The sequence below is a fragment of the Mustela nivalis genome (assembly GCF_964662115.1).
Source record: "Mustela nivalis genome assembly, chromosome: 8".
Taxonomy (NCBI): domain Eukaryota; kingdom Metazoa; phylum Chordata; class Mammalia; order Carnivora; family Mustelidae; genus Mustela; species Mustela nivalis.
In genome coordinates this window covers 7,699,421-7,720,592 of record NC_139027.1, presented here as the reverse complement: position 1 = coordinate 7,720,592, position 21,172 = coordinate 7,699,421, and the positions used below count along the sequence as shown (strand labels likewise).

At 49.1% G+C, this 21,172-nt stretch overlaps 1 protein-coding gene across 3 annotated transcripts; it reads left to right on the top strand.

Moving 5' to 3' along the window:
* Positions 1-7,915: 7,915 nt before the first annotated feature.
* NTSR2 (neurotensin receptor 2) lies at positions 7,916-16,720 on the top strand. 3 transcript variants are annotated; one of them, XM_082743644.1, is made up of 4 exons: positions 7,916-8,558; positions 13,366-13,522; positions 15,096-15,186; positions 16,182-16,720. In XM_082743644.1, exons 1-4 carry the CDS (start codon positions 7,935-7,937, stop codon positions 16,348-16,350), a joined length of 1,041 nt encoding a protein of 346 aa, XP_082599770.1. In that variant the 5' UTR covers positions 7,916-7,934; the 3' UTR covers positions 16,351-16,720. The 3 variants fall into 3 exon arrangements, with proteins under 3 accessions (XP_082599770.1, XP_082599769.1, XP_082599771.1); XM_082743643.1 differs by having other exon boundaries at positions 13,273-13,522; XM_082743645.1 differs by lacking the exon at positions 15,096-15,186 and having other exon boundaries at positions 13,273-13,522; positions 16,182-16,304.
* Positions 16,721-21,172: the final 4,452 nt, after the last annotated feature.

Genomic DNA, 21,172 nt, shown 5'->3' with positions numbered 1-21,172 from the left:
GGCGCAGACGGAGCCCAGAGCAGGCGGCTTCCCTTTACAGCCAGGAGCAGGGCCAAGTCACAAGGTTCAGGAAAAGAGCAGAGTGTTGAATTGCAAATCCTCTCCCACCTGGGGACTGGCTAGCAAACCACCAGACACCTCCTGTTTCCTGGAGGATGCGGAGATTCGCCAGTTTGTGTGAACTTGGTGGAACCGGGGTGGGGGCCATGACCCCTGCCGGAGGCCACCTGTGCGCCCTGGTTCCAGTTAGATGGACTAACTTCCCTAGGGCACGCAGCTCTGAAGGGCAGAGGTGGGTGGCGGGGGAGGGGGAGCTGAGAGCAGCAGGCGTGGGAGGGACCAGCTCCCGCTGTTCGGAAGCAGCCGGTTCACATTCCCCTCCACCCTGGTTCCCACCACCGCCCCAGGGATCCTTTCTCTAGGTTCCTCCAATCCTGCTTCTGTGAGTTGCCTGGACACACCTGGGGGAGTCAGGAAGCCTGGGTACCTGGAACCCTCCCCTAGAGGCCACCGCTGTCCCCTCTCTCCCACGCAGCAGCAGCAGGCACAGCAACAGCTCACCTGTTTCGAATACCCCCCAAGCGGAGTACTCCAACCGGGTTCTGCTATACGTCCACACCCACCCTATAAGGTTACAGACATCACAGGGGAACTTGAAGAATGGCCTTGGGTCACAAAGCAGGAAGTGGCAAAGCAGGGCCAGGCGGACTTCAAATACAGTCCTGGAAACCTCCCAGGAGCCTTGGGTTCATGGGGATGGGCTGGGCTCACGTGAGCCCCGGGCTCCGAGGAACCTACCTGCCGCAGGGTGCGAGGGCGGGCTGTAATGGGGGCCGTTCCTGAGCAAGACAGGGGTGGAGGGTGCGCCGCAGAGACAGGTGCAGGGGCTCTGACCTAGTTTGACCAGGGCCCCGAGATCCCACCCAGAGGGAGAGGGTGGCCCCCGAGAGCACAGCGGAGTAAAAGAAGGGGCTTTAGAATAACGACAACTCGGGTTCCTTGACTCAGCTCTTACCAGAGAGGGCCTCCCCCTCCAGGCTCTGCTCGTGTCCTCGTGTCCCTGCAACGGGTGACGGGTGACCCTGACACTGAGGCCAACCACCTCCTGATGTCTCCCAGCCCTCAGGCTGATGTCTCCGAGCCCCGCTTCTGCAACCCCTGCCAGGCCGTGCCTTCTCTGCTTTCACGCTTCCCGGCTCCTTCTCCTTCCCTCGGGAGAGGACCTGACCCGACAGAGCCCACCGGGGGCTGGTGGGGAGAGTGAGGTTCAGAACACAGGACAGGTGTGTCCTATCTAATGCCAGGGGTGAAAGCGCCCCTCCCTTTATGGGCTCTGGGGGCAGTGGCTTCCCTGGGGGCTGCCTCTGGGGAGCTGCAGGACAGGATTCAATCCCAGGCTTCCTGCATCCGGGGCCCCGTGGTCCTGGCCCCCCTGCTGCCCCTGGCCCTGCTCCCCCGGAGAAGCACAGAGAGTGCTCCCAAGGGAGCAAAGTGCACAACTTCAGGGCCAGGATCCCCCCGCCCCACACCATAGTCTGACCCCCTCCCATAGTCTGAACGCCCCGAGTGTCTGTCGGTTAGCTATAGGGGAGAAAATAGCACTTTGAGCCACTTCTCCTGAGCTGGGTCACCACCACTCTTACTATTTTTAATTCATGCTGTCGAGATATTTTAAGAACCTCATGACCAACAAAGGATAAGACTGTGAGTAATTATACCTGGTCATGTTTAGCATTTAGCCAGAAATCTGCGACAGGCAGGAGCTACTCTGAACACGGCAGGTCTGTGTCACAACGTTGGTTAGAAGGACGCAGCCCTGCGGACACTCCGGGAGGAAGGAGCCAGGGCGGGGTCCTGGGAGCTCCGAGCTCACGCCCTGGCTGCTGGCAGTGCTGCTCCGAGGCCGGAGTTCCGGCTGACATGTGTCTTGTTGCAAAGTCAGGCTGTTGAGAGCCAGCACTGGTCTGGCCAGTTCACCTAGAAGCGGGGACGTGAGCGCTGACAGGGCGCCCAGAAGCCACGGGTGACGCATAGACCTCACAGCCTGAGTCACACAGACCTGGGCTCTGGCTCTCACCCTCCCCTGAGCAGCAGTTGTGTCTCAAGGCAATTCCCTCAGCCCCTAAGGGCCTTTGTTTCCTTATCTGGGAAACAGGGACAAAAATAGAGCCTCTCCTCTTTGGGTTGTTGTGGGGACACTTGAGGCCCTGTGCAGAGTGTTTGACACAATGCCTACCTGGGGTGGGTTGGACTCTCAAAAAGAAGCAGCAACTATCAATCCTCACAATAACTTTGATGTAGGCATTAATAGCCCCATTTTACAGATGAAGAAACTGAGCCTGTGTCTCTTGAGGACTCCTGTCAGCTCCTGACTCTCCATCAGTGCCGCAAGGGGCCATGGCCAGGACCAGCTGAATTTCCCCTGAGACACCTCCCCGGCCGCGTGCCCCCAGCTGTGAAGAATCCCCCGGCTGCCAGGCCAGAGTCGGCGAGGGCACTCGCTGACCCCCCAAGAACACTGGATCTTCCCATTCCCGTTCTCCCTTAGCTCACGCCCTGCTCTCTTCCTGGAACACCCTTCCCATTCTCTCCTCCTTTTCAAATCTGTCTACTCTCTGGGCCCACGTCAGCCCTCCTTCCTCCAGGGAGCCCAGATCTGGGCACCCCATCGTGAGTCTTCCATCCTTTGGCATTTAAGGGAAAGGATGAGGTCAAAACGGACATTCCTGAGCCCCTTCCATGGGCCTAGTGTTTGCTCACACATGCCTTCTCTAATCTTCAAGGTTTGCTCTTTCCCAGAAGAGAAGACAAGCTCAGGGAGGGTCCCGTGGCCAGGAGGAAGTGGAGAAAGTCCCCTCCTCTAACACGCAGAGCGTGACAGGGAGGGGGCTTACCTGTGAGTCTGCCTCACGTCACCCCAGCCACGGTGGGGACCCCTCCGGACAGAACTTTCTCCTCTTGGCTCCTCTTCGACTACACATTGGCAAGGACAAAGCCTGGGGAAAAAGTCACATCAGGTGGGTTTTTTTTTTTCATTAATAAACTTAATTTTTCTAGAGTAGTTTAGGTTGATCTGCAAATTTGATCTGAAAGTACAGAGAGTTCTCATATACTGTGTTCCCATATAGACACACCTTCTCCACAATCATTGTCCCGGCACCTGATCAGCACAATTCTTAGAGCTGGTGAACCTACACGGACATCACTGTCACCCCAAGTCCACTGTTGACATGAGGGTTCATTACTGGTGTGGTGTGGTCTGTGGTTTCTACCTCTTCAGTAGCACACAGAGTGTTTCACTGCCCTAAAAATCCTCTGGACCCCCACCTGTTCATCCCTCCTGCCCTCCGTGTCTTTCCCTGGTCTGAGAGCTCCTCTCTTTCTAGCGCTGACTGCTATTCCGTCATCTGGAAGGACCACAGCCTGTTCATCCATTCCTCATGGAAGGATGTCTGAGTTGCTCCCAAGTTTGGGCAGTTCTGACTACAGCTGCTACCATCCTCGGTATGCACGTAAGGTTTGTGTGTAGGCATAAGTTTCCAACTCCTTTGGGTAAAGACCAAGGAGCATAATTTCTGGATTATATGGTAAGAGTATGTTCAGCTTTGTAAGAAACTGCCAAACTGTCTTCCAAAGTGGCTGCACCATTCTGCATCCCCCAGTGGTGCACGAACATTCCTGCTGCTCCCAGCCTCGTCAGCCTGGGGCACTGTCAGGGTTCCAGACGTTCGCCGTCCTATCAGAGATGTCGTGGTACCTCGTGGTGATTGTAATTTGCATCTCCCTGATTCCTTAGGATGTGGAGCATCTTCTCCTATGTTTGCTTGTGTGTCTTCTTTGCTGAGGTGCAAAGGTCTTTGGGCCATTTTTTAACTGAGTTGTTGGTTTTCTTATAGTTGAGCTTGAAGGGTTCTGTGCATATTTTGGATAAGAGTCCTTTATTATATACATACGCTAGATCCATCAAGGTTCCAGGAGAAAACAGACAGGACGCTTGAGCTGAGTCCTTATGGAAGCCCGTCCAGGAGACTGTTGACAAGATATGGGCAGACCTGAGGAAGACCGCCAGGGGGCAGTGAGAAGACCAGCACCAGCTGGAGGAGGGGCCAAGGCCAGCCTGGGCTGGGGAAAGGAGAAGGGGGCGGGGCCTGAGCCCAGGTGTAGATTGCAGGGGATCACCCCCAAAAGCGTCCACATCCTAATCCCCAGAACCTGTGTCTATGTAACACCCTGGAGGTCACATTACATGGCAAAGAGAAATTAAGGTTGCTGGTTGGCTGGGCTTAAAATGGGGATGATTATCTCCAAACAATCACCTGAGTAGTCGCCCCAGACCGTCCTCTAGCTTTGCCACTGCAGAGCTTGGAACACACCTGTTACCACTGCCTGTCACCGAAATCTCTATCCTTGTTGTGTATATGAGGTGGGTCCAGTATAATCACAGGGTCTTTAAAAGAAGAAGGGGGAGGCAGGAAAGAGGCAGAAACAGCAGCATAGGAGCGATCTGGCATGACCTTACTGACTTGGAGAAGGAGGAGACCACAAGTCAATGGCGCCGGCAGCTTGCAGCAACCGGAAGGCAAGGACACAGGTTCCAGAAGGAACATACCCTACCCTGCCAACACCTTGATGGTAGCCCCATCAGACCTGTATTTCTGATCTACTGAACTGCGAGACACTTACTTTGCATCGTCTGAAGCCACCTGACGGCAGACATGGAAGGCGAGCACACAAAGTAGCTGGAGGAGAACCCTGCAGGGGTTTGGGTGGAGGGTGCCAAGGGTGGGGGCCAGTGCGTGGTAATCCGGGGGGAGGGGTGAATAGAACAATACTTTCATCTCTCTCCTTCCACTTTCTCATTGTCACCATGTGCTGAACCCAAGAGGAAGCCAGAGAACTCAGGGCAGAGCTGAGAAGAATGAAAAACAGATATGGGAATGCATAATGAAAGAGATGTGTGTGTGTGTGTGTGTGTGTGTGTGTGTGTGTGTGTGTGTACGTGCCTGCCTAGCTCTCTCTCTTACCCACACACTCTGTGGTTGCTGTGAAGATAAACTCTGTTTCTCCAAGTCAGAAAATCACACCATGACTCAATCCTGGAGTGAGGGAAACAGGCATTAACTCTTCTTTTTTAAGGTTCAAGTAGCAAATAATCTCTCCAGGTCATCAGTTGGTGCTAGGACCCAAAGCTGCATAGGGACTGGAAGCTATGTTAGCACAGTGAAGTACTACAAACTGAGAGGCTCCAATAACAGAAATTCAATTGCTCACAGTTCTGGAGGCTGGAAGTGATGAAGGTGCCAACTGATTCGGCTCCTGCTGAGAACTCTCTCCCTGGCGAGCATCTCACTGTGTCCTCAGATGGCGGAGAGAGAGGGAGCTCTCTGGTACCACCGCTTGCAAGGACACTAATCCTATGGGAGCAGGGCCCCACCCTTCTGACCTCATTTAACCCTAAATACTTCCTTACTCCTAATACAGTCACACTGGGGCATAGGCTTCAGCATATGAATTGGGGGTAGGGGGTCATAAAGTATTACATAGCAGAAGCCCTTTTGATTGTATCTTGCTTATAACAGGCAAGAAATTCAGGAATCTGGGCACATAAAGCAAGCAAAGGGTCTTGGCCTCAGATACCCTAGGTTCTGGCCAGGAAGCCTTGTTAATACTTTACATGATTGACCTGACAGCCCAAAACATCATCTCTCCATCTCTGGTGTCCCTGGGCTCAGAAGTGCTGACCTTCTGCAACCTGGTGGGTCTCTCTAGCACTGACTGGTTCTGAGTTACTGGCTGCATAGTTCGAGGTGAAGTCATTTAGCCTGGCCTGGGGCCCAACGGGAGAGCCAAGATTTTGATTCTAACATTGGCACGGAGGATACAAAACCAGTCTTAACACAAATGATGTTTTGTTTCTATTCCGAGGCTAAGTTAGGTTCATATGGGGATGGAAGAAGCAAGCTCTAGGCCCAGAGCATCCACACACAGATACACTCTCTGAGGAGAGTTTCAGGTTAGAAGGACCGCAAATGAGATATACAAACAGAGGGCACGTCGGTCACTCTGCTGTGGTCCCCTGGGTGAAGAGAAAAATTGTGAGCACTCTGACATGGCCACAAGGGGAACCCACGGGGGAGTCAACGGGGCTGATTCCTCCTCACTTCCACATTAACTGCATTTTGCAGGCTGCCTCTGACCTGACTGGAGGGTCTCAACCATCAAAGACACCGAGGAAACTCTCCTCTTTCTACATGACAGAGAACGCTTACCTAGAGCGGTCCTAAAATGGCGGCAATACCTCGTTCACCTCCTGGATAGCCCCACCAGTGCCACAAGTGAAAACCCAAGAACCGCTCCCTTTGTCTTTGAGCTTCTCTAACATGTAGGAGTCAAGGTTGGACTCCCATAGGGACAGCCCGGGGACCCCAGTCCTGAAGACTGCTGTCTGCTCAGTGCTCTAACACACAGGAGCAAGAGGCTGATGGCTCGCCAGAGACATACATAGTGAACAGCAGTGCTGAGACTCCTAGACACCTGTCCTGATCCTAGACACCTGTCCTGATCCCAAAACCACTGTCCTCTCCACTGTTCCATCCTAGACCTTGGGAGACGGAGTACTTGGAGAAGTTCTCCGAAGGGAAGCAGGAGCTCGTCTTTTTCCAAATCCTACAGGACTTACTGAGTTACACGAAACCCAGTAAAGAGTTACAAATTTATTAATACACATCTCTTGCTTCAAAGAAAATTTGTCTAAAACTCATGAATGGAATCCTTGTTGTGGACTGAATCATGCCCCCCCCAAAATCCACTTGTTGCCTCCTTAGCCCACAATGGGACTGTAAGATTATCTATCTGGATGGAAGATTAAACCGTCAGTGGAACATGGCGACTTTGCCGAAGACAAAAAAATCAGGAGACCTGGGTTTGGCTCTAGGAAGTACTAGGGGTCTTAAGTACAAGATAATTAAGGGCCTTTTAACTCTAAAGTTCTGGCATTTACAAGGGTTAAGGAGAGAGACCAATGAAAGGTTTTAAAGCATGTTAAAGCACACTTTACTTCCTCACCCTGCTCCATGGGAACAACATCCTAAAACCCCAGGAAAGCCTGATACCCTAAGGACACATCTATCGGTGACCAGGGAATCCCTGGAGCATGTTCGTGGGGTGCTCAAACAGCCCTTCAGCAAGAAGAGTACCAGCTGCACAGCGGCCAAGTTCGGGCAAGGCCTTGGGCAGCTGTCTCTGGGACTCCACACACACAGCAGCACAGCAGGACCCAGTCAGGTGCAGGGGACCCGAGGGATGCCTCTTTAGGCTGAAGGTTTGGAGCTTTCTCACAGATTGGCTCATTTAATCTTTTTTGTTTTTTTTAAAGATTTTATTTATTTATTTGACAGACAGAGATCACAAGTACGCAGAGAGGCAGGCAGAGAGAGAGAGAGAGGGAAGCAGGCTTCCTGCAGAGCAGAGAGCCCGATGCGGGGCTCGATCCCAGGACCCTGAGATCATGACCCGAGCGGAAGGCAGCAGCCCAAACCACTGAGCCACCCAGGTGCCCCATGGCTCATTTAATCTTCACGGAGATTCGGCAGTGTAGATAATATTTTCTTCAATGCAGAAATGGATTGAGAAGTTAGAAAACTTGCCCAACTTCACACAGCTGGTAAGTCAGGCCCAACCCCTCTGTATCCCTCCCACCCAGCACCCAGTGCTCCCGGGGGTTGAACTGAACCGAGAGAAATGTAAACGCAGCAGCCGGGCTTACACTCTCTGTCCTGTCCCGCCAGGGAGTTTGCTCAGGGGCACCCTCCCGGGGGGGCGGGTCCTCCCATTCTGGAGGTTCCAGGAGAGGAGGAGGCGCTCGCTCTCCTCCCTGGGCAGCTCGCCCAGTCTGCGCCCAGTGAGAGGGAGGGAGCGCCGGCCGCGGGAGCGGGATGGAGAGCAGCAGCCCGCGGCCCCCGAGGCCCAGCTCGGATCCCGCGCTGAGCCTGGACGCCCGGCTGGGCGTGGACACGCGCCTCTGGGCCAAGGTGCTGTTCACCGCGCTCTACTCGCTCATCTTCGCCCTGGGCACGGCGGGCAATGCGCTGTCCGTGCACGTGGTGCTGAAGGGGCGCGCCGGGCCCCCGGGGCGCCTGCGCTACCACGTGCTCAGCCTGGCGCTCTCCGGGCTGCTGCTGCTGCTGGTCAGCGTGCCCATGGAGCTCTACAACTTCGTGTGGTTCCACTACCCCTGGGTGTTCGGCGACCTGGGCTGCCGCGCTTACTACTTCGTGCGCGAGCTGTGCGCCTACACCACCGTGCTGAGCGTAGCCGGCCTGAGCGCCGAGCGCTGCCTGGCTGTGTGCCAGCCCTTGCGCGCCCGCCGCCTGCTGTCCCCGCGTCGGACCCGCCGCCTGCTGTCGCTCATCTGGGCCGTCTCGCTCGGCCTCGCCCTGCCCATGGCAATCATCATGGGGCAGAAGTACGAGGTGGAGACGGCTGGCGGGGAGCCCGAGCCCGCCTCGCGCGTGTGCACCGTGCTGGTGAGCCGCGCCACGCTCCAGGTTTTCATTCAGGTAAGGGGGGGAGGGGGAGGCTAACGGGCCTGTGTTTTCACTTCCAATATTCGCGACCGCCCCCCACCCCGGAAATTTGGGTCTCACTGCCCCATTTTAGGAAGGACCGGGACGGGGCTTGGCAAAGATGAGGCACTAAGAGAAGTTCAGATTTGAATTCAAAAAACTAACTCTGAAAGTCCGCGTTCTTCCCAGTGTTACAGAAGTAGTGACCAAACATCACTAGGCAAAATAATTGTGGGGGAGGGGAGACTGTAAAAATATAGATTTCATGACCCATTCCAGCTTTCTACTTTTTTTTTTAATCATCAAAACTAACCATCTTTATTCAGCCTCACTGCAGAATATCCAGCTTAAAGAGATTTTTGTGGAGATACAAAAGACAGGCCTGAATATTCAATATTAATGAAGGATTTCAGAAGAAATACATGTATTAATTGCAGCCTTAGCAAGAATTTGGAAAATTTTAAGTTAAACCTGATAGAAAACTTTCCAGTTGGCTTCAGAAGTTGCTGACTAGGGTCACTACGGGGAATTACTCAGAAGCCGCAAGGTAGAATCCCTAATTTTTAAAAATCCACTTCGTATATCAGACATGTTCGTGGGTTGTCAAATTCTTTACCCAAATCTGGACATGATGATAAAAAAGACAGGAACAAAAGCAAACACACAGCAGGCAGAACAGTAATGACACTAAGGAAACTCGTCTTGCGGGGACTCCAGACAGCAGTCAGAAGGAGGGGACCCATTGAAATAGTGGGAGCTCGCATCGGGCTCTCTGCTCCGTGGGGAGCCTGCTTCCTCCTCTCCCTCTCTGCTTGCCTCTCTGCCTACTTGTGTTATCTGTCAAATAAAGAAATAAAATATTTTTAAAAATTTTTAAAAAGTGAAATAGTGGGAGCTGCTCCTCCTAGCACATCAGGTCAACTAGTCATGACCTGAGACCTCATGGGTCCAGTCCACACATTGTTCCCCCATGCCAGCCCAAGCACATCACCGCCACAGAACCACATAGCCAGAGCACCCATCGACCTCCCAGCAGCCTCTACACAGATTCTGAGCTGCAGCAGAATGATCTAGCTGAACAGTCGGAGCCCCACAGCTCCTGCCTAAGGTCTGACTGTGCAGCTCCCTTCTGCACCCTGGTGTGGCCGTGGCAATGAACCAGCAACCACCTGCTCAAAAGGCTTGGGAGCCAAGGCCCACCAGTCTTCACAGACTATGGTGGTAGCTTCCAGGCTGCACCTATTTTGGAGTCGGGCTTAGGGTAGGGAGAGAGCCTAGCAAGGTCTGTGCTGTGAATATGCAGCTTTCATAGTTTACTTTATGTGGTGCAAACTAATGCAATAGAAACTGAAATGCACCAGGGGCAAGTTTTTGACATATGTAGCGAATTCCTTCACAGTAACAGTAACAAACATTGAAGAATATTTATATTTTTATATAATATTAATATTTATAAAATATTTTTATTTGAAGAATATTTATATTCATATATAATATTAACATTTATAGAATATTTTATTTGAAGAATATTTATATTCTTATATAATATTAATATTTATAAAATATTTTTATATGAAGAATATTTATATTCTTATATAATATTAATATTTATAAAATATTTTATTTGAAGAATCTTTACATTCTTATATAATATTAATATTTATAAAATATTTTTATTTGAATAATATTTATATTCTTATATATTAATATTAATATTTATAAAATATTTTTTATTTGAAGAATCTTTACATTCTTATATAATATTAATATTTATAAAATATTTTTATATGAAGAATATTTATATTCTTATATATTAATATTTATATTTATAAAATATTCTTTATAAATATTTATATTTATAAATAAATTTTTAAAATGTTTAACCTGAGACATACAGTCTATGTTAACACAACAAGGTAACCAAACTCAAATTAGGATTATTTCGGTGCACCTTCTTTTTCAGTGCCTTATCGCTCACGGTCCTTATCTGTGTGCTTTTTGACCACCAAAAAAAAAAAAAAAAAAAAAAATTGCTCATAGTTATTGAAAGTACAAAAAACTGTATAGTACTTCAAAGCTCCCAAAGATTAATTACTAACTGATGAATATATTTTTTACCTTCGATTTCTGTCTTGACTGCTATTAAAGTTACAATTTGATAATAAGCATGTTGCTGCTGCTAAAACCCCTGCTTGGTTTTGCAACAAACTAAAATGACTGTCACTCAGTGTTTTATTTATCTCTTCGTGCTGCTGATTTGTGGGCACACATAAGAGCATGAGTGATAACTCCTTAAAAAGCTACAGCACCCAACCCAGATATTTTCCACCAATTTTGAAGTGTTATTAAGTGTTATTAAACGCTTTAAAATGTTATTAAAATGTTTCAGTGTCTGCCTTCAGCTCGGTCATGATCCCGGAGTCCTGAGATTGAGCCCCGCATCGGGCTCCCTGCTCAGCGGAGAACCTGCTTCTCCCTCCCTCTCCCCCTGTTCCTTCTCTCACTCGCACACTCTCTCAAACAAATATTTTTTTTAACAGAAAAAAAGTAAAAAGAACATAATGTTCAGTTTAGGGGTACCTGGCTGGCTCAGATGATTAAGGGTTGGACTGTCCATTTCAGCTCAGGTCGTGATCCTGGGGTTCTGGGATCAAGCTTCCTGTGGGACCCTATACTCAGCTCAAAAATCTGCTTGAGGATTCTTTCTTTCCCACTCCCCTTCCGTCCCCATCAAAATAAATAAATAGATCTTTATTTTTTTTTTAAGATTTTTTTTTATTTATTTATCAGAGAGAGAGAGAGGGAGAGAGAGCGAGCACAGGCAGACAGAGTGGCAGGCAGAGGCAGAGGGAGAAGCAGGCTCCCAGCCCAGCAAGGAGCCCGATGTGGGACTCGATCCCAGGATGATGGGATCATGACCTGAGCCTAAGGCAGCTGCTTAACCAACTGAGCCACCCAGGCATCCCAATAAATAGATCTTTAAAAAATAATAATATCTTAAAGTGTTCAGTTTAAAACAAATTTTTCACACAGAACCAATGAGGAAAAACCCTACAACACATACACTTTAAATTTTTTTTTTTTAAGATTTTGTTCATTTATTTATTTGAGAGAGAGGGAGAGAGCACAAGCACGGGGAAGAACAGAGGGGAAAGAAACTCAGGCAGACTCTGCTCTCTGTGCAGAACCTGACATGGGACCCAATCCCACGACCCCAAGATCATGACCGGAGCTGAAATTGAGAATCAGACCTTCCACCAACTGAACCATCCAGGTGCCCCATAAACCTTGAATTTTAAAAATTAAACATAAAAAAAAAACCAAGGTATTATATAATAAGCTTGTTTTCCATAAGTCAAAAAATATCAACTAGTAACTATGTTACAAGGCTTGTAACATAAAACATCTGTTCCCCTTACGGCCCCTTCACACTCTGGTTTCTATTCTCTTGTTGAGGGGCAGCTTCTGTTCCCCTTAGCTCTAGCTGCTCTTTGCCTACATAGTTCTAAAGAACACGCCTGCTTGACTTCGCAGTTTTCTCATTTTATGCAGTGTCTTCTCACTGGAGAGAACAAGCATCCTGCTGTCTGTCACACGGCCACCCTCCCCTCCTCGTCCCGCATCCACACACACTTCTCACCGCTCCTCCAGGGCAATTACGGCAGGGTATAATAAGCTTCGTCTTACGCTCAGTACTTGCGTACTGGAGCTATGCTAACCGTTCCTTATAGTTCCTTCCCCACGTCACGTTTGCTTCCCTGCCACCATCAATGGTCTTTTTTCAATTGGCTTAGTTTCCTGTGATCTATTTCTCGTGCATGTTTTACTCATCTACTAGAAGTATAAATACTATCTCAGTACGTCCAGACCCATTCGGGCAACTGTCAGTCGCATCCTCCGGCCGCCCCTGGAGCCCCCGCTCCTGCTCCAATCTAGCTGGATGTGCGGCCGCATCTCCCCTCACTCTGCCCTTCTGCCACGGACCCTATTTTTGGATCCTGGGTATCTCTTTATTGGTTTACAACCTTATTTTGATGGAACACATGCTCTCGTAACCTCCTGTGACCTGAGAAAAGGTCCACAGAAGAAAAAAAAAGTGCAATTCTGCATGTCTGAAAATGTTCCAGATTATGGCCAGGCAGAGAATTCCTCACAAGTTGTAAAGCATCACTCCACTGTTTTCCAGCTCCCACGGCTGCCTTAAAGAAGTCCAGTGCCATTCTGGTTTCCCACCTTTGTATGCGCTCTGTCTTATCCTTCTGGAAGTTTTCAAGGTCTTCTTTACTCACAGCATGCTCAAAGTCCCAAGAACATGCCTTGATGTGGACTTATTTTCATCCTTGGGCCCTCAGGCAGCCTTTTAATCTGGAAGCTTATGTCCTTCACTCTTAGAAAAATTTTCTTCAATGTGGTTTATTTTAAAAAATTATTTCCTCCCCTTTGTTTTCTCTATTTGCTTTCTGGAACCCACTGTTACTTAGACCATGAGTGTCCTCAACTAATCCCAAATGTTCTTGTTGTCTCTCCTATTTTTATTGTACTTTCCCATCTTTCTGAGAAGCGTCTCAACCTTATCTTGTAGCCCTGCTGTCGTCCCCCCCACCCCACTCCTGCTGCTGCAGATTCCTGGGCCCTGGGCACAGCCTGATGGCCAGAGCATCACAGAGCCTTGGGGCCACCACCATAAGCCATGGAATTACCTTTACAGGTGAATGTGCTGGTATCCTTCGTGCTCCCCTTGGCATTAACTGCCTTCCTGAACGGGGTCACTGTGAGCCACCTGGTGGCCCTCTGCTCCCAGGTGCCGTCCACGTCTACCCCAGCCAGCCCCACCCCCAGCCACATGGAGCTAACGAGTGAGGCGAGGAGGACGCTCCCCCCGGGGGGCCGGGCCAGCCTGGTGCGACACAAGGACTCCAGCCGTCTCCGCCGTCTCCAGCACAGCGTCCAGGTTCTCAGTTAAGTACTCAGTAACACTGTCCTGAGCGGAGGTGCAGGGGCCCCAGGGATGTCTCCCCTAACCCCTGTCCAAGTGACCTTGAGCAAGTTGCTACCTCTCTCCAGGCTCACTTTTTCTCTACGCCTTAGGGAAACTGTATGATCGCCAACAGGCTTCCAGAAGGTTTGGTGGTATGACTAAAGGCTAGAATGCAAATTCTGTACATGAAACCCCCATCTGCTCCAGGGAGTAACGCATAAAGACAAGCAGATTCCCAGTTGGTTTTCAGGGAGTCCAGCCTATGGATGAATATAAGAAGCAGCAATGTTCAGGGACAGTCTGGGAGTGGAAAACGCAGGCCAGCTGGGTCCCCGGCCTACTTCCCCACCAACTCCTTGCTTTCCTTGATACAACATTGATTGTTGGTTGGTTTTTCTAAGTCTCTAGGTCAACTTGGCCTCTAGGGCAGACATTAAGAGGCACAGGAAACAAGTCTTTCCCAACATCTGCAGTAATGCAGGTGCTCACTAAGGTCTGGAAAGACTGAATGAGGTCAGGGTCTGCTCTCTTCAATGTCCCCAGTGTTGTCCGCAGGACAGCAGTGCAAAAGCTAAGTGTCATGTGAGGTGACAAGAATAGAGGCAGCCCATGATGTGCCTGGACTTTCTTCCATAGACAACGGGTAGCACAGAGACTCAACGTCCAAGAATGCACGGAGGTTGGCTTTGGAGATAGGTTTTACTCTGCAGTCTCTGGAGTGTAGGCGACGCTTCTCCAGCTTCCGTGCGTGTGAGAACAGTGTGGAGTGTTATAAAACACAGGCTGCCGGGCCCCAATCCAGAGATTCTGATTCCGTAGCTCTGGGTGGGCCCGAGACTCTGCATTTCTACCAAGCTCCCAGTTGATGTCTATGTCCTGGTCCAGAAGACACACAGGACAACCAAATGGATTTACCGGTCATGGCAGGTGTAGAGGAGGGGATGGAAGGGCTAGGAGGTTAGGGACAAAGGGGTGAATTGGGAGACTGCTCTCACCGTCTGGTGGAGGGGAGACAGGAGCCCTTGGGTGGGACAGTAGAGGTGAGGAGGGAGCAATGGAGAGATGCAAGGAAAGAGCTTTTTAGTAGTTTGGATCTGGGGGTAATGGAATGATCAACCGACAATCTGGCTTAAGGGTTGAACACTAGACGGATGGTGGAGTACCAGTCAATCCGCAAAAGGAACAGAAGAGGCTTATGACATTTAAGTTCAGTTGTCTCTGCAGTTAGACAATCAGGTGGGAACATCTAGTCCTGGTTTGAGAGTATATTCTGGTAGTCAGGAGGAGGTTATAGAGGTTATAGAAGTTTCCAGAATCATGTCAGTGTCCAGGTGGGGTTAAAGTGGGTATTCACCCAGACATCAGGGTGCCATCAGGTTTGGCTGCAGATCCAGATAAGGATGTGTCCGATAGCCACAACGTTCCCTCCCAACCCCTGGATTCCGGGAACAAGTTCCAGTGAAATGCTGTGGTCAGCTCGGCATCTTCCTGGAGATGGCGTAACTGGGAGCGTTTGCTCCCTGTCGCTCTGTCCTTCCCCACCTGTTCTGCAGGAGCCATTGTGGGTGTGCATGTCGTCTGCTGGATGCCGTACCACGTCCGCAGGCTCATGTACTGCTACGTTTCCGATGACGGGTGGACTGGGTAGGTGCAGCAGAGGGACCCAAGCGTGTAGGGAAGGGCCACTGGGGGGGCCTGGGACTTTCTATGCTCTCCACAGGGATTCCCAGTTGCTGGATCTTTTGGAACTCTGGCCTCCCCTCTAGCTGGTCCTGCCCAGTCTGTGCCCTCAAACCCTCTGAGCTGGGGGTCCGGAACAGGGCATTTTCTAGCAACTTCACTGAACTGATATGGTCACGTGACGGAAAGGTCTTAATGGTGATCAAGGCTTTGGGCATCCTGACCACAGGATGGAGCAGCCCACAGGTGGGGGGAGCAGGGAGAAGACCTTGCTACTGCAAAGGGAGGGCAGGAGGCCTCAGAGCCTCCCTGAGTCCATGAGCTAAAGGGCCCCTTAGACAGAGACAGAGACAGACCATATACGTCTTTTGGGTCCCAACTGGAAAAGAGGAGAGAATCTACTGTCTTCCTTTGGGATATCACTGTGCCCCTGATCCTAAGTGGAAAGCAAACATCCAGGAAAAGAGAGATCCATGCAGCCTCCAAGGAAATGGCTGTGCCAACAGAAGCTGCATCCTCAAGAGCTTCCACCTCCCCTTACACACAGATGCACATGCAAAGCCCTTCCCACGGCTGAGAATCCTGGTAGCGAAGCGTGTGGCTTCTCAGAAAGGCGTTCACTTAGGGAAGCCACATCTCCTGGACCTCACCCAACAGCAGGAGGCCCTCAGCATCTCCGTGGGCTCAGCAGTGGCCCCTGAGAGTCGGCACGTGCCCTTTTCACTGTGCAGGGGGCCAGGAACTACATGGGGAACAGGGACTCGGAGGCCAGGTGGAGCGCACCTGCCAAGGGCAGCTGTTGATGGACCATTTATCGAATTCTGCCACAGCTCCTGGTAGCAGAAAATGAGCCTTCCTCACCTGCCCTTCGGAGGGGAGATGGCTTCTCCAGAAGAAAGGGGTGGGCGCGGTGAGGAGGTGCAGGTCTTCTAACACGCCCTCCCGGGTTTCTCTTCCAGGGCACTCTACAATTTCTATCACTATTTCTACCTGGTGACAAACACACTTTTCTACGTTAGTTCAGCGGTGACCCCTGTCCTGTACAACGTCGTGTCCTCCTCCTTCAGAAAACTCTTCCTGAAAGCCCTCGGCTCCCTGTGTCGAGAGAACCACCACATGGAACCGTGACCCCTCGGAGCTCCAGGGACCCTCTGAATGGACCCAGCTCTGGGCTCCGGGGATCCCCCCAGACACGCCCACCCGGATGAAACAGAAGACTGAACGGAGCAAACAGTGACTGACAGCTCGGTCACCTAGCACTCTGACGAGTGATGTTCTCACAAGTAACTCAGGCTCTGTAGTCAGATGCACTCACCTGGACCCCTGGCCCCACCACTTACCAGCTGTGTGTCTGCAGGCGAGTCGCTTCCACGCAGAGCCTTGGCCTTCCCATCTGTGTGATGGAGATGAACAGTACCCAGCTCTTAGAGTTGTTCGAAGATTAAAGTGCTTAGCACGGTGCCTAGTACATAATAAATAATAAACGTTGGCTGGCATACGTTTGTCATCGTTGTGTTATTATTGCTGTTTGTTGCTCTCCTGGAAGTCAGCCACATTCTCCTGTAGCTACGTGCTCATCGGGTTAGGCTCAGATGTCCTAAGAATTTCCACCAATGACAGGATGGTGTTCCAGAAGCTTACCATATTGTCACATCCCATGAGCTGTAGTAACAACCTTCTCCAGTCTGCCCAGTAGGACTCCATGAGCTGTGGGAAGCCCTGGGGCCACCCACTCCTCTCCCCTGGCCTCTGGCTGGAGAGATTGCCTGATGCCAGGCATGCAGGGCCAGGAGCAGGGGGCGGGCGTGGGCAGAGGACAGTTGTGTGACCGACCCAGAAGTGGCAGGGTGTCAAACTACTATTTATTATGGAGATCCTAGATATTCGCTCATGACCACTGCCATCTTCTACATGGGGACAACAAAAGCAAAGAGAAGTTAGGGAAGGTCCTTCTCCCACTGCTTAGCAACTCAGGGACCAAAGCTTGGGCTCAGGAGAGAGCAGCAAGATGCCTCCTGCATCTTCCCAAGAGTCTCATGGCCAAAGAACAACAGAAAAGAAAGGCTCACCATGAAGGAACTGAGTGAATCATGATCAACCACTCAGTCCACCCAAATCCCACTTATCAGGCCACCATTAAATAATAAGAATAAATCTCACTCAGCAACAAAAACATTGGGGTTGTACTATTCAAAAAGAACACGATACAAAATTACATGAGGATGATATGTAGAAATCATCCAGATACAGAGAAAAGGTCTAGAATGAAGCCCTTAGTGAAAATGATGGGTTTGTTAAGGAGGCAAGAGTGACCCTAGGACTGGGGTGGTTTCTGTTTCCTTCACGTCAGGATCTGGGCCTAGTGACCCTTGGCAGGCAGCAGACAGATGTCTGGGGAAGGATGAGGAAACCTGGCTTGTTTCCTTCTCATCTGCTGGTATAGTATTGTTTGTATGACATCTAAATAACAAATTTCAAATAGAAATTAAGTTCCCCTATCATCCCACGGGCAGCACCAGCAGTGGCCGCAGAGCCCGGACTGTGGGGCGGATCCTCCCTCTGTCACTTATCAGCCGTGTGACTTAAGTTCCTTCACCTGTTTGGGCCTCGTGTCAGATCTGTGAAACAGACATTGTAACAATTGTCCCCTGGGCTTTAAGAATTAAATGGCATCATAGATATGGAAAAAGCACCAAAGAGAGCTCGGTTAGTAGCAGCGGTCATTACTATAAAGGAGTATCTTGGTTACCAAATGCAAATTATCTTCCTAATTCTCTAAACCTCTTAAGGTCTATTTGTGTGGTTGCCTGGACCACTGGCCTCTTTAGTTAAGATCAAAAGACCCCAAAATTGTTCCTTTCATCAGCCTGAGTCCTACAGCCATGACTTCATCCAGGGCCAGAATTTTAGGAAGCTTCCACCAAACCTTGAGAGATGAAGGGTGCGTTGTCCACTGTATGAGTTTCCTGGGGTTGTCATAAGAAAGCACCACAGAGTATGTGGCTTAAAACAACAGAAATCTATTTTCTCATAATTTTTAAAGCTACAAGTTCAAAATCAAGGTGTCAGCAGGGCCATGTTCCCCAAAGGCTAAAGAAAGCATCCTACTTTTTCTCTTCCAGCTTCTCGTGGTTCCCAGCAATCCTTGGCTTGTTGGTTCATCATTCCGATCTCTGTCTTGATGGTCACATGGCAAGCCTTCCTCTGCTACTCCCTCTCTTCTCAAGACACCAGCTATACTGGATTAGGAGCCCACTATTCCAGTATGACTTCATCTCAACTAATTACATGAGCAACAACCTTATTTCCAAATAAGATCACATTCTTAAGTATCCGGGGTTAGGACCTAGATATATTTTCGGGGATGTGATTCAACCCAAAACAGCAACCAAACCCACCCTTCTTAATAGGGTGGGTTGCCTCCCTTGGGAAAGATCCTTTTATAGAGCAGGAACCAGAGTTAGAGTAGCCAGGGATCCCAAGAGAGAGAAATTAGTGCTCGTCAGAGTTAAAGAAAGAAAGGCAAAGGGAAACTGGGACAGTATATTCAGTGAATGACAAATGTAGTCATGGATTCTTGTTTCTTCTCTAGACATGAAGGGCTTGAAAACTCTGCACTGGCTTTCCAACTGTTTTGTTAATTAAAATGCTAATTCCTTCTGAGCTGGGAAGTCTGCCTAAGCAAGTAGACTGAAAAAGAAATGAAAGCCGTCGACATTGGACGTGCCCTTGTTTCATAGCCTTCACTGAAAGAGCTGTCTGCAGACTCTGAAGCCAGATCTGGGAAGTATAATGCAAATCTTGTTATTAAAAGGGTTTCTGAACATCAATGCTGGGATTGCCCAGACTCAGGATGATATACAATGTAATGTATTTGCTATATGCTGGCGTCCAGCATTATCTCCCACAGGTGACCCAATACATCTCTCCCAGTGAAAGAATTTTGGATCCGGACTTTAATCGTATAGAGAGCCTTTGGAGCCAATAGTGCCTTTCTAATATGTGACATTTGGTGGCAGTCAATTACTCAAGATGGAAAGCAGCAGAGATGTTAGTGGAACTATGCTTACGACTGCAACATGAATCTAGATTTGTTCTGTCTCTTGATAGATGTGTGATCTTAGACAAGTCATGCAAACTCGCTGAGCCACAGCTTTTCATCTGTAAGATGGTCCCAATGGTATCTACTTCAGAGTATAGTTGAGTTGATTAAATAATAGGCAATCAGTCACCCAGTTAAATTCCTGGCACCTATTAGGTGCTCAAAAATGTTTGCTACTAACTGTTGCTCATTTCATAGCTAACACATTCTCCAGGGGGCCAAGTGACCTGGTAAAGGAATCAAGGCATGAAACCAAGTCTCTGAGTTTCACATTCCATGCTCTCTCTGCTGCCACATCTGTTGGGAGAACCCTGACATCCATGTGAACATTGTTCATACAGCCCAGTTTCTCTTCCTTTACTGCAAGAATTCTCAAATTGCTGTAAGTACTCAGGGAAAAAGAGTCACCATCTGTGTATTTAGTACTCTTCTCTGGTTTGAGGGTGATTGCTATTTCTGGTCTTGCAAAAGTACAGATTTCCATACCTTCCAATGCTCTGGAATAGTTTTAATTTCATTATGGCAAATACACCTAAATTTACCATTAGTGTAATTTAGCACATCCACAGTGTAATGCAAACATTGCCTCTGTCTAGTTACAGAATGTTTCCTGGAATTTCTATTCCACAAGAACTCTCTCCTCTTTGGAGGTTAATGACTTTAAATCAAACGTGTTACTGTGTCAGTTGACTCTCATTTCTATTGGTCTTCTGCCTGTATTTCTGGAGAGATGTACTAGTCTCCAATCATGGTCATGCAAATATCCCATCATTACCCTATTATTTTCCTGTTCTGGCTTCCTAGATTTCACGGTAGTGCTGGCATATCTACAGAGTTTTGTGACCATTATAATCCCTCTGGATTTAACTTTGAAAAGTATCTCTTTGTCCATTAACTTTCTAAAATTTTGAATCCCAGTCTGTTAGCTCTCTTAACCAGGTCTGACAGCCTCAATCTGCTGTTAGGTGAATTTAATCCATTTATGTTTATTGTAAGGAGGGATCCATTTCAATGTGTTTCTGCCATTTTCTTCCTTTACCACGCTGCTTCTCTCTCCCTTCCCCAGCTTTTTCTTCCCTTACACCACATACACTGGGTTTTTTTGTTTGTTTTTGGTGCTGCATTCCCTTTACTGTTTAGAAGTTGGACATCCCGAGATTACTGTTGTTTTAACATATATTTATATGTTCCTTTTCTGCTAACATGTTAATCACTCCTGCCCCATTAAATCCAGAATTTTAGTTCAATTTCACTCCTTGTCAGTTCCTCCATCACAAGCCACATCACAAGCCACTCCTACCCCCAGCTCTCATGTTGGAAGTACCTAAGACAGAAAAGAGTCGATCAATGGGCACAAGCACTACTGTTTGCTGGAACCCTGTGCCCTCCTCCTCGAAGCTCCACAGTCTGCTCCACACTCTGCCCTAGCAATGGCCACCTGCTTAGCCCAGGCTGGTGGCATCTCTAAGTGTTGCAGAAGAGCTGGAAGGAACTGGATAGCCCAGTTGCTCCACACTATCATCGCCCTGACAATTGCTCCAGGCCCCCTTTCCAGCTTCCTTAGCCGCTATGAAGCACACAGCACAGTGACCCAACTGCCTGCGCGCATTTCTTTGCATGGTCTGAGCCATGCTTTGCTTCATTCCTGTTCTGTACACCTAAATTTGTCTGCTTTCCTCTTTCAGGGATTCCTCCACATGTTAATATATGTTTGTTTTTATGGATTTATCAATTTCCTTTCCAAAACTGCCTTTTTCTGAGATTTTAAGCAGGGAGCCCCTGGAGATCACTGACCATACTATTCCCTCTCAAAATAATGCAATTAATACTCATCAAAGAAACCATAAG